The sequence below is a fragment of the Acomys russatus genome, chromosome 27 (assembly GCF_903995435.1).
Source record: "Acomys russatus chromosome 27, mAcoRus1.1, whole genome shotgun sequence".
NCBI lineage: Eukaryota > Metazoa > Chordata > Mammalia > Rodentia > Muridae > Acomys > Acomys russatus.
The window spans coordinates 15,716,118-15,733,428 of NC_067163.1; the positions used below are offsets into that span (position 1 = coordinate 15,716,118).

A 17,311-nucleotide genomic window follows, 5' to 3' on the forward strand; every position below is an offset into this window, starting at 1 on the left:
TGCACTGTGGATAAAATGTTATATTTAAGTGTAACTGGAGAAAGAAAAACTTATTTTTCAAGAAAGCAAAGATCAAGGTGGTGGGGACTGGCTCAGCCAGTCAAGTACTCACCAAGCAAAGCCTGAGGACCCGAGTTTGGATCCCAGCACCCACATAAAAATCTGTGAATATGAGCATTCCGACAGCAAGTAACAGAGCTTCAAAATATCCTTTCAAGGATCAGTGTACTAAGAATGTAGCAAATGTACTGTAGCCAACAATTTTCTCAAGAAAAAGGACCTGGGCTTTGTTAAACGTCATTTCTTTCTTACTTCATATGAGAAGGCTCACTATTTTCAGTAGCTGACAGGATGTCAATGACTGTCCCATTGTGGGTAGTGCTGCAGACATGCCAAGCCTGCCCTTCTATATACAGAGCATCCGAGAGTATTTGCTACCTGTAGTTTCTCCAGATTCCCAAAGGAAATGACAAAGAGGGATGTTACTGGTCTCTGTGTGGGTGCAGAATTGACCTCCATGAGTCCCAGAGCTGGTTTTACAAGACTCAAAACACTCAGTATGCAGATCTCACCTCTCCAGTCTTGCAATTTTCTGGGTGAGACCACAGATCAGAGGAGGGCTCTGCCAGGACACTTGTCTGGCACAGGATATTCATGTTACCACGGGACTTGATGGTAAGAGGGGAGGTTGCTTTTCTGACATGGAAGAGTGTCATAGTTGAACTCGTCTTATCTGAGCAATGTGACTTGATCATTGCTGAGTGTAGAACTTTGAATCTCCTAATTTTGAATAAGCCTGTCTTTCTTTTCATATCTGTTGCCATTGCCTGTGTGTCTGAGTGCCTTGCTGTTGGACGCATATGCACTCACAATTGTATATCCTCTTGATGAACCGTCTTCTGTTAATATTATATAACCATCTTCTTGTCTTTTATAAAGTTTTGTAGGTTTGTTTTGTTTTTGTTTTGTTTTGGATTTTTTTTTTTTTTTGGCAAGGGGCATTTGCTTGTTTTACTTAAAGCAGATGCCATAGTATTGTAGAACCTGGGCCAAATGGGATCTTCCCCATCAAGTCACTGTTAAGACAGTGTCTTACAGCCTGATCTTATGGAGGCATTTTCTCAACTAAGGTTCTTTCCCTTCACATGACTGTAGCTTGTGTCCAGTTGACATTAAACTAGCCATCACTGTGTGTGAATTTGTGTACGAGTGCATGTGCACGTGTGTGTATGTGTGTGTGTTTGTGTTTGTGTGTGTGTGTGAAGTTGACGTTAAACTGGCCATCACTGTGTGTGAATGTGTGTGCATGTGTGCGTGCATGGGTGTGTGTGTGTGTGTGTGTGTGTGTGTGTATGTGTGTGTGTCTGTGTTACTATTTCTCTAAATAACCATGGCTATTACAATCCCACACTCACTGGCTTTTAAAGGCACCATTGGCCTCAATCTTTGATTTATGCTGTTTACTTTGTTCTTCCTTTTCTCTTAAGATATAAACATTACTGGAACTCTCTTTAAAGAGTTTTAATACTAACAAAAGTGGACTTCTGTGTGAGTGCATCAGAGCCAAGGACTCTCTCAGAAGACAGGAAGCTGAGTTCAGCCAGCACAAGCAATTTATCTAACTCCTTGCCTTCATATAAGCTCCATGCAGAGAATAGGAATAAGAGAGACTGAGGGGCTGTATGTCAGTCATACAGACATGTTGGAGGTCATAGAGAAAACATTAGAAATCCAAGTCAGGAGGAAAGGAACGCAAGGCACAGCATACACAAGATCACAGGAAGTGATAGATTACCAGATGGAGCCAGGTGTGGAGTTGGATACAGAGCATCATAGAGCTATCAGCTAAGAGTGATGCCATTTGACCTATGTATTTTTGTCTCAAGAAAATTATCACTGGGCTGTTGTCAAACTCAGATTCCCTCTTACCTTGCAGTCCTGCGTGCAGCATTCTCCAGAGCCACATATGGCATTGTTCTTTAACCGGCATGACATGGGGTCACAGCACGCCTTGTGTGTGCAGTTCTGCAAATAGAAGCAAAGTCCTATTGCATCACACCAGACAGTACCTCAGCACGCGAGCTCACAAGCTGGCTCCATAACCCCATTCTCTAGTAAATGTGTGGCAACAACACTTCACTCAGCAGTCTACAAGAGCATCCTTTCCCTCCACCTGCTGCGCTTCAACGCGGAACCACCCTGGGGAACGCACTTCCTGATATCTTACTGTTCCTGTGGCCTAGCTTTTGTGTCAGGCTTCGTCCATTGGTACGATCTACATGTGAGCCCCAGTGCTGACCAGCTTTGGCTCTGCTCAGGCTAAGAGCCCGCTTACGTGTGGTCCTTTGCTTGGCCCCTCTATTTTGGTTCCTCAGAAAGAATGAAAGCTGGAAACTCTTAGAGCTGCCCCACCAGGAGGGTGATGCTTAGACACGTGGACTGGCTGAAATTCACAGGAGGCACATGGAGTTAATATGTTGTTTTCTGGTGCTATAGCGACATGTGGCCTGTATCCATGTGGCCATGGATAGACAGGCAGACATTACCATCCACCATAGAAGCATCTGTTGACAGTGCTACCCTAGAGGACTCATAAATTGATGTGTCTTTTTGCCTAGTATTTTTGAGCTATGTGTTGGGTTATACAGTATATTATTTCTTTTACTGTCCTGAATAAGGCCTGATTTATCACACTAATATTTATTCACGTTCCCGCTACAGTGTGCTTCTCCTGCTTTGAACTATGCCCTTGAAGTTGGCGACGCCCATTATAACCCCTAGGGAAACACTGTCATTTGTTTCTCCTACTCATGTCTTCCTCACTCTGTTGTCAATTATGTTGCATTTGTCACCTGACCCTGGTCACCCTGGAGTATTTACAGGAAGAGAGACATTTAATAGAATGCTACAGATGAGGGCCTATTTATGGCTTTGTTGATTATCTTAAAGGTAATCCTGGAGAAGATTAGTTTAATGAATACAACTCTACAGCTGCTAATATTCCAAAGGTAAGAAATAAATATTTAGCTTGGAAAGGGTTAGCAAATCATAGCCGAGTCACAGAACTGCACAGTGTCTGACCACAGACAGAAGTGTATGCAAAAGGCAATGGTGGCTCTCAGGAAGAGAAAACTGCTCGTGCGAATGTACCATGGAGGGCATCATCTATGTCATCATTCACATTCGAAACTGTGTCACATAGCCTCAGGTCCCCAACTGGGGGCTGACAGCCTGGAGGACCCCTGGGGTGTTACTGTCCTTCAGTCCACCTTGAAGTGGTTGCAGTGATGGCAGTAGTGGTAGCAGCTGTGTTGGTGCACTCACCAGCAAAGAATGAAAGAAAGCAGGCAGGTAAAAGCGACACCCATTTTCCTTCACAATGTAGCCTTTTTTTTTTTTTTTTCCTATAACCTTCCCTCTCAGAACTGCTTCTGCTATATCAGGGAGGTCTTGAGAGGTTTTTGTTTTTGCTTTCACTCACCTTGAGATATTTTATTTATTCACTCATTCATTCATTCATTCATTGACCCATTAGTTACTACAGGGCATCTGCTTACTTTTTATATAATCTGTGAATTTGTCAAGATTTCACCACAGTGTGAAGAACTGTATTGTAGGGTACAGCATTAGGAAGGTTAAGAACCATTGGCTTAAACTATTTAAGAAAGTGTTAGTACTCCCCAAAGTTTAGGGGTTTTAAGTAATTGGGTTTTTTTAGTATGCTTTCTATGGTTTAAAAAAAAAAAAGTTTTCTCTTCTAGAAAATTCCATAATAGGAGCTTCTGCACTTAATAGTGTCAAACAAACCCCATAGTCTTTCTTTATCCTTTTACATGTTCCTTTCCTTCCTCTACCCTCCAACTTGATTATTTCAAAAGACCTATCCTCAAGTTCAAAGATTCTTTTTTCTGTTTGACCTCATCTATGGTTAAAGTTATCCGTGGGAAACAGGCATGGTGACGTACACCTTTAATCCCAGCACTCAGGAGGCAGAGGCAAGCAGATCACTGTGAGTTCAAGGCCAGCCTGGTCTACAAGGCTACACAGAGAAACCCTGACTCAAAAAAAAAAACAAACAAAAAAAAGTTATCCATGGGAGTTGTCTGAGGATTAGGTGATATGGGTCTCCCACATTTCCTAAAACTATAATGAAAGCCCAACACTCCACTTAGTGTCTCTAGCCCCCGAAGGCAGGGACACTGGTGATTTTGATGCTTGTGTAAAGGAAGGGGCATTTCAGATACACGGGCCCGAGGAAAAAGAACACAGGCAGAATCCAGACCAGAAAGCAACAGGAGCACTGGGTAGCGATGAGACAGACTTTGATATGGCGGCATATAGCAGGAGACCAGGCTCTGCAAAATGGAGTAGTCGCACGAATACTCGGGACTGATAAAGTGTACCTATAGTCTGGGCTATGGGAAGGCCCAGGACTGCTCTCTAGGGAGGTGAGGCATCTCGGTGGCTCAGATTTTATAAGACTTCTCTACCTACATTCAGGGAGGCTGGGCAAGGCGACTACTCAAAATGTTGCTCTCCTCGTAGAAAGGATATATCAGAACACGGCTGCTTCTCTTCTGTCTAGATTCTGAGGATCATTCACTAGGCAAAGTAGCTTGTGGAGTGAAGAAACAGAGCACTTCCTAGGTAGCCTGTCCCCAGTGGCAGGAAGTGATAGCACTTGGCGGGTAAATGTCAAATACTCATGAGTATAGCTCAAAAATGGCAGGACCTCGGGGTGAAGCCTGTTTGAATATAGCACAGCATAGCAACAGCTTGGATGAGAGTGAACAGGATTACCAAGATGGCAGCTATCTTCAGTACCAAGAGACACCTACTCGCCGTGTAGGCGGCATCATAGATAGGCAATTTTAATGGTGGCTTTGTAATCAGGATTAGCCTCTGATTTCTATAGTTTCTGCTGCTGCTCTCTGGTCTTTGATTGTCTTGGTTGAAAAGTTGTTCATATGGCTGCGACTGTGCGTGCATTTGTGTGTGTGTGTTTGTGTGTGTGTGTGTGTGTGTGTGTGTGTGTGTTTAATTTTTTATTGGGGGGTGGGCTATTTCCTACATGACTTCTGTAGTTACATCATCCCCACTCCTCTCTCCACCTCCTGATTCCTCTTGTGTTCTCTCCAATGGCCTCTCAAATCCACACCCTCGTCTATCATTGTTATTATCACAAGCATAGTTATATACAAGCTCATTTTGTGTTGCTCCCCGTGCAATATGTGTTTAGGGCCATCCACTAGGCGTTGGATAACTTATGAGGGCATAGATAGGGGCTAGTTCAGACAAGTGGTCAAAACACAGAGAATGGGTGAGTGTGGGGTGGCCAACCCTGGCTGGTATATCTGCAGAGTAACTTCTAAGGCTCAGGGAATGCTGTGAAGGAGGTGGCAGAGAGCTTGTGAGAGAAAGAGGACAAGGATGCCTGCTGATGCCTTCTAGACCTGACAGAGACACTCTTCCATGGAACCTTTCATACTCAACCCTGCCTCTAAAAGGCAATAGGCATGCTGAGGTCCCTCTATCATTTTTCATCTGTGGCTTACTTTGATCTTATTTTCATGCTTTGTGTCTTTTATAATTGACAGATTTTATTTTGGAACGGCTTAATTAAGAACCCTTGTGTACAGCTGATTAAGAACCCTTGTGTACAGCTGATTAAGAACCCTTGTGTACAGCTGATTGTCTCCTCTATTGAGCAGGAACGAATCCTACCTACTCTTGCAACACACAGTCTCCCTGCTGCCTTTCAGTGTCTTGTTAGCGTTTGTTGTGAAGAGCAGGTTGTTTTGACAGTTAAGACCGTTTTGGAGTCATTCTTCAGCTGACACAGGCAATAAATAATGTTAGAAGGCAGTGTTTAAAAAGCACTCAAAGAAACAATATGCTAACTTCCAAAAGGAAAATTAGGAGACTGAAGATTTCAGCTACACAAAAGGAAGAAGTCTACTTCAAATCTATTTTGCTAAAAGATAAAGTTCTTTCTGATTTCCTCACTACTACACATAAGATATTGAGAAGAGTTTTTTTTTTAAAGACTACCAACCTTCAAAGTGCCACAGTCACACTGTTCTTTGCCTTCCACTATACCGTTGCCACATATTCGCCTGGGTCTGCGTTTAGCTTTTCTTTCCATAGGCAATTCCTGGAGACATTCAAGGACTCTGTTTGCTGATAGATATTTCAAGTCATCCAAGCTACAAGTACTGAAATCCTTCACACCTCCAGAATATCTAGGACACAACAATGTCACATGATCAAAGCTACTGTTTTCTATTCCAGTTCCCATGATGCAGTTCTTTGACAAAATATTTCTAGAGCACCGCCCTTCACGGGAAACACTAAGCGCACTTTTAAACACAGCAGCCGGATTACTAAGTTGTCTTTTTGTACTTTTACAATTCTCACCAAGAAAAGGTGAGAAACAATGATACAACTCAAATATATATACATATACACACACACATACGTGTGTCACATGCTGTACTTATGCAGAACCTGGGGCATGTTATCCCTCAGTACATGCAAGATGCTGATTCAGGTTTCCCAGCTACTACTACTACCCAAAAAGCAACATCATAGATGCTAAGGGCTCTTACCTCTGTGTGTGTGTATGTGTGTGTGTGTATGTGTGTGTGTGTGTGTGTGTGTGTAGAGTGTGCATGTGCAGAGTGTGTATGTGTTTCTACACATGTTCTCCTTTAATTTTGGAAGTCGTTAGGCACCGAAACTGCTATTTAGAATTTTCTTCCTAATGCCAAATAGTTGAACTTCAAGTTTTCAGCTTTAATCTTCGGTATATTTTTAAGTGATTTAACTCTGTCATATATTCTTTTGCTACACACCAGAATAAGCATATTAACTTGAACAGTTAAAAATCTTCTATAAATAGAAATCAGTTATGAATAGATCATCAGGACAGCATGGCATGTATTTATCATTGCTGCTTCTCGTCACTAAGTCTAAGTTAAAAATCATAAAATAAAGTGAGAAGACTGAAAAGCCAAGATATAAATTAACAGAAACCAACTCCCAGAGCCAAAAGAACCATGTTGGACTTGGGCATTTTTTTATCCACCTGCCCTCAAAGGACTTGGGATTCGTGACTTTAGAACTACAGAGCTCAATAGGAAAAGATAACTCAGGTAGGTTCACTCCTCCCCAGAGTTAAACGGAAAACAGGAAAGTGGGTACCACCAGCAAGAGAAAGCAATTAGAACTGTGACAGAAATAAAGGCTAGAGCAGTTATTATGTACAACATGTGTGACACTGTCTCAAAAGGGTGTGGGGGGGCCCTACTAAGAGCCTGTTGTATATGAAAACAAAGGAGATGGGCCAGATGTCAAAGGGACAGCTGGGTCCTCATGGTTACTTCATCAGAGTACCATAATACAGGATCAACCCAAATGTCCATCACAAAATTAGATTTTTAAAATGTGTGGTTTTTGTAACTATTCAGCCATAAAAAGTATATACCCCTCTCATTTGCTACAACATGGGTGGAGTTATAGGACAGTAAGAGAAAGAATTTAGATACAGCAAGAAAAAATGTCACATCTCACTCAAAAGTAGGATTCAAAATACTGAGCCCATAAGAGTTGACTGAAACCGTGGTCCCCCCAGGCACCAGGGAAAGTGTGGAGAAGAGAATAGGGGGAGGTCACTGACAGAGTCATTATGGTAGACTGATGAAAAAAATAATAATGTCTATCTCAAAATAATTAGGACAGTTTTGACTATTAACACTGCAAAGAAATAAAATATAAAGTTATTGATATGTCCATTATTAACAGTTGGTCAGTGTACAATGTATTCATAAATCAAAATTTCATAATGTACATCCTAATGATGCACATACATTATGTACCAAAAGAGAAACTAGGCATTGAGAAAAAAGACAAAAGATAAGCGCATGTGGAGACTCTAAAGACACATACACACAATGAGGCTTAAAATCCACATGTCCACTAATGAAAACTCCTCAAAATATTTTAATATATATATTATCAATTAATTTTATTCAGTTAACAGAAATAGAAAGCAAGCCAAAAGAAAAAAGAGTGTGTTTAATTAAAATGGTTGTCTTACATTGCTTTGGGCGTCATTAGGCAAACATCTGCTGTACAGTGACAGATGTCAGCATTGTCGTAATTTAGTCCCATACCAATGCTCAGAAGCTGCGTGAAAATGACACTGAAGGACTCTAGTGAAAAACCTTTTGGAAACTAAGTGTGAACAGAAAGGAGAAAAGGTTAACAGAGCAACATTGGGCTGCACTGAAAAATAATTTATTAACACATTCAAGACACCTACATGGGTGTAGCTACAGTCAAGTTATAAGTGTTTTAATGACTGGCTTGCTAAACATGGGCAATTCAACACAGTAAGCTTTATTTCAAAATACTGTTATTAAATGACAATACAAGGTACCTTAGCAAAGATATCACATGGAAAGCACCTCAGTCTTATGGCTTCTCTGAGTTACTTTTAACACAAAGCCTTTAATCTTCTATTTAATAATCAAATCTACTTTCCTCAATGGGTCTCAATAACCCAGATTTCCTGTATTGATGTCCTCTGTGATGTCATTCTGTTGAGAAGAAGCTAGCTTCTTCCAATACAATGGTGGTATGTGGAATCATTTATGAATGGTCTGTGCAAATACTGCCTTCTTGGAGTCTCTGTCTTGACCATACTAAGGAAATAGTGGCTATGTGGGGAAGGAGGGGACTTTTGGAGAGGCCTCCATGCACGAGGTTGGAAACATGCTTTCTGCAGTGTGAGAGCTGCCAGGTCCCTGAGCTTGCATTTTGGAAGCAACAACAGCTTTAGAAGGTGTTCTTTGCCCACAAGATAATTTTAAAACACTGGACCAGTCTTGTGTGTGTATATAAGTGTTATGACTTTGTTTAAAGTATCACGTTTGCTTAAATGTTTTAAATTTTATCATAAATTCTTATGTATCATATCTGCAAGCTGTGGGGTCCAGTTGTATCTGTGAGGACAAAAAAAATGGGTGGTAGAGTTTAATATTAATCAACCAATGTCCATATTTATGCTGTTAATATCATAAACAAAGCTTGCCCTTTAGGATTTGATATAAGAAAGGGGCACCTGTTCTCACCACCTCCCTCAGTGCTCAACACTGAAAGTCTACCAAGAGCAATTGATCAAGAAAGAAAAAAAAGTCACTGAAAGGGTGTCAGTGATTGTGAAGCAGCTAAAACTAACACATGCAATTTAGTAGCATTTACAATAATAGCACAGCAGGAAAAAACAAGAAAGCAACACTACTCATGACATATAACTAACAAGGTCCTCAGACAGAGGCTTTAAAACTCCCCAAAAGGTAGAGCAAGCAAACTGAAAAGGATACAAATAATCAGAAAGACAGCCAATACCAGCTATTAGAAGAGCAAAAGTGGTTAAAATATCCAATTTATCTGAAGTTATACAGTTTGTAAGAATCCCAAATATAGTCTACAAATAAGTAAAAAATAAGTCTAAAATCTGTATGTGAGCACAGAGGACCCAGCAGCCAAGGCTTTCCAAAGCATGAAGAACAAGATGGCTTCTACTGTCACTTCTTTGCTTCATTCAAATTATAATTCAGAGCGATATGGTATTTATTCAAAGCCAAACATACAGGCCAACAGCACTTAGCAAAAGGCCTCCCCATGAAACTACACAGTACGTCGTTGATGCTTTTTGTTCTCCCAAGAATGGCAAGACACCACAGTAAGGAGAGGGCAGCATCTGAAATGAATATGCTTTGAGTATGAAACTGGAGACACTTAGTCACAAAAGCCAGTGTGAGATGGGTCACAGAGCTAACAGGAGCATCCGAGAATCAGGAATGTCAAGGTTTTTTTGACTTTGGCCTTTGTGAGGTTTTTCTTGACTAAGTTTCCAAAAGTTCAGGCAACTGAGGGGGAAAAAGTCAGACTAAATCACTTTTTTTTTTACAGCAAATGAATCAATCAGCAAATCAAAAAGCAGCCTGTGGGAAGGAAGTTTGAAAAGTGGGTGTCTGCTGAAGTGTTCTTGTCCAGTCTTTAAGGAACTCTCATAACTCAATGGGAAAATTAATTAATATATGACAAAAATGTAGTCATGTGCTGAGACCCAAACTGACACTTCTTTAAGGCATCTGAATGGCACATAGTGTGAGGCCCTCAGCACTACTATACATTGGGGAAATAAAAGTCAAGCCACAATGTCATGTCATACCTAGTGCAATGTCTTAAAAACACTGACAGAAAAAATATAGAACCGAAATGAAGACTACTAAAATAGAAGGTAAGTCCATAAGAGTGGACAATCTAAAGCTCTCAAATACCCTAAAGTCCCCCCCCCCTATGCCCCCTCACCCTCAGTGAACATCAGAAGACTAATCAAAATGAAGACTTTAGGTCAGACCACAGAAAAACATGATAGCCCAGTCTATGATAGCATCAGAGGAGAAAAAAGACAAGAGAACAAAAGGGTAAACAGTGCCACGCTCTCCCACATCTGAGGAAGAGAGAATAGATGTGTTCATTGACAAACTCAGACACAAAGGAGGGAAGCAGTTTCCATCCTTCATCTAAAGGAAAAATTAATCTCCCAAGGAAGAAGGAAGATAAAAACAAAAGCCATTGAAAAGTAAGAAGTAAAAAAAAAAAAGCAAGCCAGTGATAGAAGCCAGGAATTCTAGCTCTACTAGAGACTTGGGAGAAAAGGCCCAGTGTTTGCAGTCCAGAATGTTCTAGAAAATGAGCCCCAATCCAGACACATAGGGATTGCTCACACAAAAATGGAAGCTGTGGTGGGGAAATTAGAAAACACTGTGGACTTCACTGTGAAGCATCGAAACACCTAAGATAGTCCAAAGTTGATGTCACAGCTCTAAACACCTTCAGACAATTTCACCATCAGAGTTCCTGTTTCAGGAATTATGAATGAAAAATATAAAATGAGAACAAACAAAGTAATAAAAAAATCAATAAGGCCAAATACCAATGAAATAAGCTGATCACATCTTAGTCATTTTTAAAATGAAAAGAACTAATAAAACCCTAAGGAAAACAACTCAAAAGTGAGAACAAGGCAGAGAATGCAATGTCCCAACACTGGGTAAAAGAATATTCTGAGCATTTGATTGTACATATGAAATTGACACAGCCTTTGAAAAAACAATGTACCATCGCCCACACAACACAATGCATTAAATCATAGGTAACAGTAAAATGGATTTCTTTAAAACTTTCCAATAAGGGAAACTTCTTTAAATAGCTTCGTTGATTTCTTAAGAACATTTAGTGAAAAAATAACAACTATTTCAAAAATAAAGAAGGTGTGTTACTTCCTACTTCTATGATGGGGCTATAATTTGAATATAAAGAGAAATCTAGCAAGAATTGTAAGACAAAAAAAAATTGTAAGACAAACAAATATAAGCAATAAGCACTTTAAAAATGAGCAGATTAGCCAGGACCAGTGGTGCATGCCTGTAATCACAGCACTTGAGGAGGCAGAGGCAAGCAGATCTTTGAGTTCTAGGCCAGCCTGGTCTACAAAGTGAGTCCAGGACAGCCAAGGCTACAAAGAAACCATATCTCAAAAATACACACACACACACACACACACACACACACACACACACACACACGCGCGCGCGCACACACACACATATATATACATGTATTAAAAATTTTTTTTAAACACACACACACACAAAAGAAAAATCCACAAAGGCAAATAGCATTGTGTTTTTAAAGCATTGGTAGACAGTTCAAGTTGATGTAACATAAAAGTTAGAAAAAGATGAGTAAACTCAGAAAAAGATTTTCTCTTCCTAGAGAAAGCCCAGGTTGGAGGTCTCCATTGGGTTCCTTCCTGCAGAGCTTGGGGAACCCTGTAGACAGGGAGGAGAAGCCAGAAGGGGCAAAGACACCAAGAGAACACGACCCACAGAATCAACTAAGCAGGGCTCATAGAGACTGGATCAGCAACTGTGGAGCCTGCGTGGACCTGTGCTAGGCCCTCTGCATGCACGTCATAGCTGTTGGTTTGGTGTGTTGCCAGGGACTCTTGCTCTTGGGACCCCCTTCCTCATCCAGGATTCCCTCGCCCAGTGTTGATATGAGGGTATGTGCCTGGTCTTATTGTAATTTGTCTCACGTTGCATTTGTTTGCTGTCCCTGGGGGCCTGCTCTTTTCTGGGGGGGGGGGGGGGAGTGAGCGTTGGAGAGGTGGAAGAGTAGGAGTGGACAGCAGAAGGGAGACATAGAGGAGTGGAGGAAGGGAAGCTACAGTCAGGATATAGTATATGAGTGATAAATAAACAAACAAGCAAATAAACAAATATATAAAAAAATAAATGAACAGGCAAATAAGTGATTTTTTCCTATAAAACATTTAGGAATGTTTGAAACATGAAACAAAAGCAGGGGAGAAAATTAGACGGCAATTGCATACCAGGACCACAGCGCCATCGTAATTGGCTTCGCACAATTGCCCTGGATATACGGCTCCAATGGAAGCGGGGTGTTCCTCAAAGCTGTACAATGACCATGAGGAAATTGAAAAGCAGTATTTATAACATCAGTAATTTTCATAAGCTCAAATATTATCAAGCATTTACGATATTCTATTCTCTGTGCTGCTCAAGGTTGCACTGTTTAAATACATATCCTAAGGCTTCAACACTGAGAATATTTCAATACGTCAATTCAATATTTCAGCCATCTATTGAAAGTGCATTGTTAGTGCTAGTGTACAGTCTGGTTCCATATATATGTGTGTATAAAGCTTTGAGTGTCCATTTAACTAAAAATCCCTAAAACTTCAATTTTGAAGCCTTGTTATTAATTTATCACTACAGTAAATCCATCTTTATTAGAAAATAAAAATATTAAGTAGGTAATTAATTAATTAGGTAAGTTTTACGATTGTATATATTTGATAGCAGGCAACAGACATTTGTAAGCCAAAGCTGTTTGATTAATTTTCATACACTTCTAATTTTCCATTGTCACTGAGGATTTTGTCTTGTTGCAATGGCAAAATGGAGCCACTGTGCCCATAACAGAAGCTGCAGGCAGCTACCACTACTCTACTGCACATCATACTTTTGTGTTATTTAATAAAGCTGTGTACACTGTGCCTAAATTAGTCCTGAGGGAGAAAGGCTTCATAGCTTCCATTTTTCATATTCATGATCTCTAAGAAATTCAAAAGCAATACATGCAAAGCAAATGGGTATGTTTCATAATTACTGTGCCATTTGGGTCATTCCTTCAGTGGTGGTAGATACAGAATCAGGTGCTTACGCCAGTAAGTATGAAACGTGTTTTGTTCTAAGACCAGTTTTCCAATATAAAAAGTTAGCCAGTAACTTCTGAAGTGTATCTTGGAGAGAAATTCTGTTTTCATTTGACCAGATTTCAATGGAATATATTAGAACAGTCAGTTTTAACTTGGAGAGCATCTAAAAATAAAAGATAAAGGAGATTTTGTATACAATTTTAAGCATCACTTGAAACACCTAAAAACATATTTGGCATGGTATTTTAGGTTACATAAAGCTTTCAAGAGCTCAGCAAAATATGGCACACATTGATTCATATCTATTTTTTTATAAATTATATAAACAAATGTGCTTTTGAATACTCACGGTGTTAACAAGGCCGATGACTTGATCAACTTTCTGTATCACAACTTTAGTGTCAGAGCCCATGTAATCAAACTGGAAAAAAAAATGTTTTTTGAAAAATGGATCTAAATAAACAAGCATATGCTTTTAAACATAGAAATGTACCATACTCTGAATAAACAATAAGACTGCATTCTAATTGATATCGAGAAAATCAATAATGATGAGGAAATAATTACTTTAAAATATCCAGTAACATGAATCTTAACATTATGTAATACATTGGAGACAGGGAGAAAAATGGCGCCATCCATACTGTCTCCACAGAGGGGAGAAGTGTCAACAGTTGTGCATACCAGTCCATGTTCCCAGTAGCTGAGGAAGCCAGGCAAAACACCACAGTGTCTGGTAGCAGTCAAGCCTTTAAGAAATAAGTGGTAGAAATACTCACCAGTTGCTGGAATTCACGTCTATAGAAGATAGGAAACAAGAGAGGAGCCATGGGTAGGGAAACCACAAGAGTAGCCTTGGGGGCAGCGGGGGTGATAGCAAAACAGATATGATATGAAAACAGATGGGAGAAATACTCGGAACAGAAAGACTTAAATGGATAGAGGAGAGGTAAGGGAGGAGAGAGAGGCAACCCAAACTAAGGATGCTTTTAAGAGCATATTTTTTAAAAACTACTATTTTGTAAACTAACTAAACATCATAATTATAATGGTAGAAGAGTATGAACAGAGGTAACCTGCTAGTGTGGATAATGCTGCTCCCGGGAGCAAAAGGTTTCAACCCAAAACTGCCAGTGGCAAGTGCTGGATACCTCTGATGCCAAATGTGCCCAAAGCAATACAGCAGTTGCCATGTTTCTTAATTGCCCATAAGAAATGGGTACTAAAACAGTATTGCTGAGAAGACCACACACTTTGGATACAAGACACAGAGAAAGCAACCTGAAAGTGAAGAGGAAGTTCTCTCTCTGCTAGCTAGTCTTCACCGTCAGAAAGAACTATATAGGTTCCTAAAAGAGGAAAGTCTTCGATAGCCTTACCCAGCTGTGGACTCTGAGTGCTACAGTACTGACCTGTGAGGAGAGACACGCCCACTGGTACAAGAAGGAGGAGGAGGTAGAAGAGGAGGAGAAGGGGGGGAGGAAGAAGATGAGGAGGAAGAAGAAGAAGCAGGCCAATAGAAGTAGAAAGAGGGTAAGACAGACTGCTCGGGGCAGATACGGTCACAACACACTGTATGCATTCAGGAAATTGCCAAAAATGAACAAGGCATAATAGAGAAGAGGACACACCAGCTCTTTATCCACGACAATATCCATCTCAATGACTCGTGGGAGTAACTTGGTAAATGCGGGTTTCTGAAAGAATACACGACATGAGTCCTGAGAAACGTTTTCAAGTTTTACCTTCTTTTAAAGTTCTATTCATAAGTAAGATGAAAGATGTCTGCCACTGTACATAATACAGCGGTCTTCAAACACAGAACTTAGGTACTACCCAACCAGAAGCCGCCCCAGTCAGTGCGGAAGTGCTGTGGCTAGCAAGACCTTTCAGTTTGATGCCTCAAGCTGGACGAAAACTCGGGGAATCTTTATTTTTGCAATAGTTGAAATAAGATTCAAGGTTTCTAACAAAAGCCTCGCTTTTCTCAACCCTCCTGATCATATCCAACTATCCATGTAGGAAAATATTCTTGCTAACAAGGGTGAGAAAACTGCTTTGAGCTGGCTAGCCATGGGTTTCAGAGAAGTCCTGCTGAAACCCGCAGTTGACCTCGTTCACTGCAACTGGGCGTGCTGCCACGCCAGTTTATGGGTCTTCGCTGACGGAAAGCTTATTACTCTATCTCACCTTAGGTAAGCCATTGAAATTACCTATTTCTTGAAAGGTTGTGAGAGGGTTTTAGTACGTTCATCTAAATGGTCCGAATAACTGGAGGCATATTCTCTGTTGATTATCTAAAAGCACAGACACTGGAACTGTCCAGTCACTTTCAGTTCTGTGTCTAAACCCCATTCCTGAAATTAATTACCTATATGTTTACAGAAACGTGTGTCAAACTTCTCAACTGTCAATACCCTAGCTACTAAGAGATGACATGGGGCCTTCACCTAAGAAGGAAAACCATGCTGAGGTGTACTTCGGGTGCTTTTTTCACCTCACAGAGTCTTACTAAATGAGTTGAAGCGGGGGAGCCACTTACCTTCGTGGTGCTTTGGAAGTGGTTCTGCAATTCACTGAACCATCTGTAAGCCTGATTCTCTCCTAAGAGAGTGGCCTCGGTGTCCTTGGTGTTCTCGTAGATCATATGCACAAATCCTGACATGGCTTCCATGGGCTCGATTCCGTAGGAGACATTTTGAAATTGTATCGTCCCCCTGGGTGTTAGAACAATCAAAGAAAGGCTAAAATGACTTGGCCAAATCTATAATACTCTAATGGCAAAGTTTGGCCAGGCTTTTCCTCAGTCCAAAGCCATCTTTGCTCACCTACTTTACAAGGTTACCCTGCAACTAGATCACTGTGCCATGGGATGCATATGCCTGTCTATTATAGATGTTAAAGAGATCACGAGGCATGGATGTGGGTTCCTGAACAACTGAGATCTCTCTCTCTCTGGTGTATTAATGTATTCGCTCTCTGTACTAGTCTGTGGAACTTGTGGGTGTTCTTTTCCTTAGCCTTGGGTCCTGTACTGGTTGGTTTCCATTAACTGTTAACACAAACTTGGACATTATCTTTTAAAAGAAGGGATCTTAATTAAGAAAATGCCTCCATCAGATTGGCCTGTAGGCAAGTCTGTGGGGTGTTGTCTTGACTGATGATTGCTGAGGGGGGTTCTAGCCCACTGTGAGCAGGGCTGTCCCTGGGTAGGTGGTTCTGGATCATATACGAAAGCATACTGAACTGAGCAAGCCATGAGAAACAGTCCTCCTGTGTGGCCTCTGCATCAGTTACCGCCTCTGAGTTCTTGACCTGACTTGCCTCTGTGACGGATTTGTAAACTGTAAGATGAAATCAATCCTTTCCTCCCCCATGTTGTTTTTGTTACAGTTTGGTATCACAGCAGTGGAGATTCTAAGATAGGTCCCTTGTCCAGGATACTCCTGACTTTTATGTGATAGCTTGGTCCTAAATTATTGGTGTGGATGTACTGAAGGAAATATGGGCCTAAGAATGACCAACACACAAAAGTCTCTACTATCCTCAAGCATTCTCGTTTATTCTAGAATATCAAAAAACAGCATTGGTGGAAACTAGAGCAGCGTGAAAGCGTTAGTTGGTACTCCCCACACTCAAAACAGACCACAGTGTCAACCAGTAGATCCCATGAGGACTCATACAAGGCCCCTCCCCGGGAACAGACTCACAGCCCCATTTCCTTAGCAGTTTGGGTTCATTTCTCAAAGAATTTGAAAATAAATATGAATATAGAAAGAGAAATGGAACAAGGAGGACTAATTCACAAGACAGCAAGATATGATGCTGGCAGATTTAGTCTCTGTCCCAGCTGTTTTGTTGTCAGTTCAACACAAGCTAGAGTTATCTTGGGAAGAGAACCTTCAATGAGAAAGGGCTTCCATCACATTGCCTGTAGGCAAGCCTGTAGTTTCTTGATTAATGACTGACATGAAGGGCCCAGGTCACTATGAG

General features: G+C 40.8%; 1 protein-coding gene across 1 annotated transcript in view; it reads right to left on the reverse strand.

Moving 5' to 3' along the window:
* LOC127209822 (disintegrin and metalloproteinase domain-containing protein 5-like) overlaps positions 1-17,311 on the reverse strand; it is a 65,900-nt gene that overhangs the window by 42,917 nt on the left and 5,672 nt on the right. Inside the window, exons 6-13 of the mRNA XM_051169464.1 lie at positions 15,861-16,035; positions 14,950-15,015; positions 13,668-13,739; positions 13,324-13,481; positions 12,470-12,551; positions 8,099-8,235; positions 6,056-6,242; positions 1,930-2,025 (exon numbers count right to left, since the gene is read on the reverse strand). Coding sequence (XP_051025421.1) covers positions 1,930-2,025; positions 6,056-6,242; positions 8,099-8,235; positions 12,470-12,551; positions 13,324-13,481; positions 13,668-13,739; positions 14,950-15,015; positions 15,861-16,035 — 973 coding nt within the window. The remainder of the gene's footprint in view (positions 1-1,929; positions 2,026-6,055; positions 6,243-8,098; positions 8,236-12,469; positions 12,552-13,323; positions 13,482-13,667; positions 13,740-14,949; positions 15,016-15,860; positions 16,036-17,311) is intronic.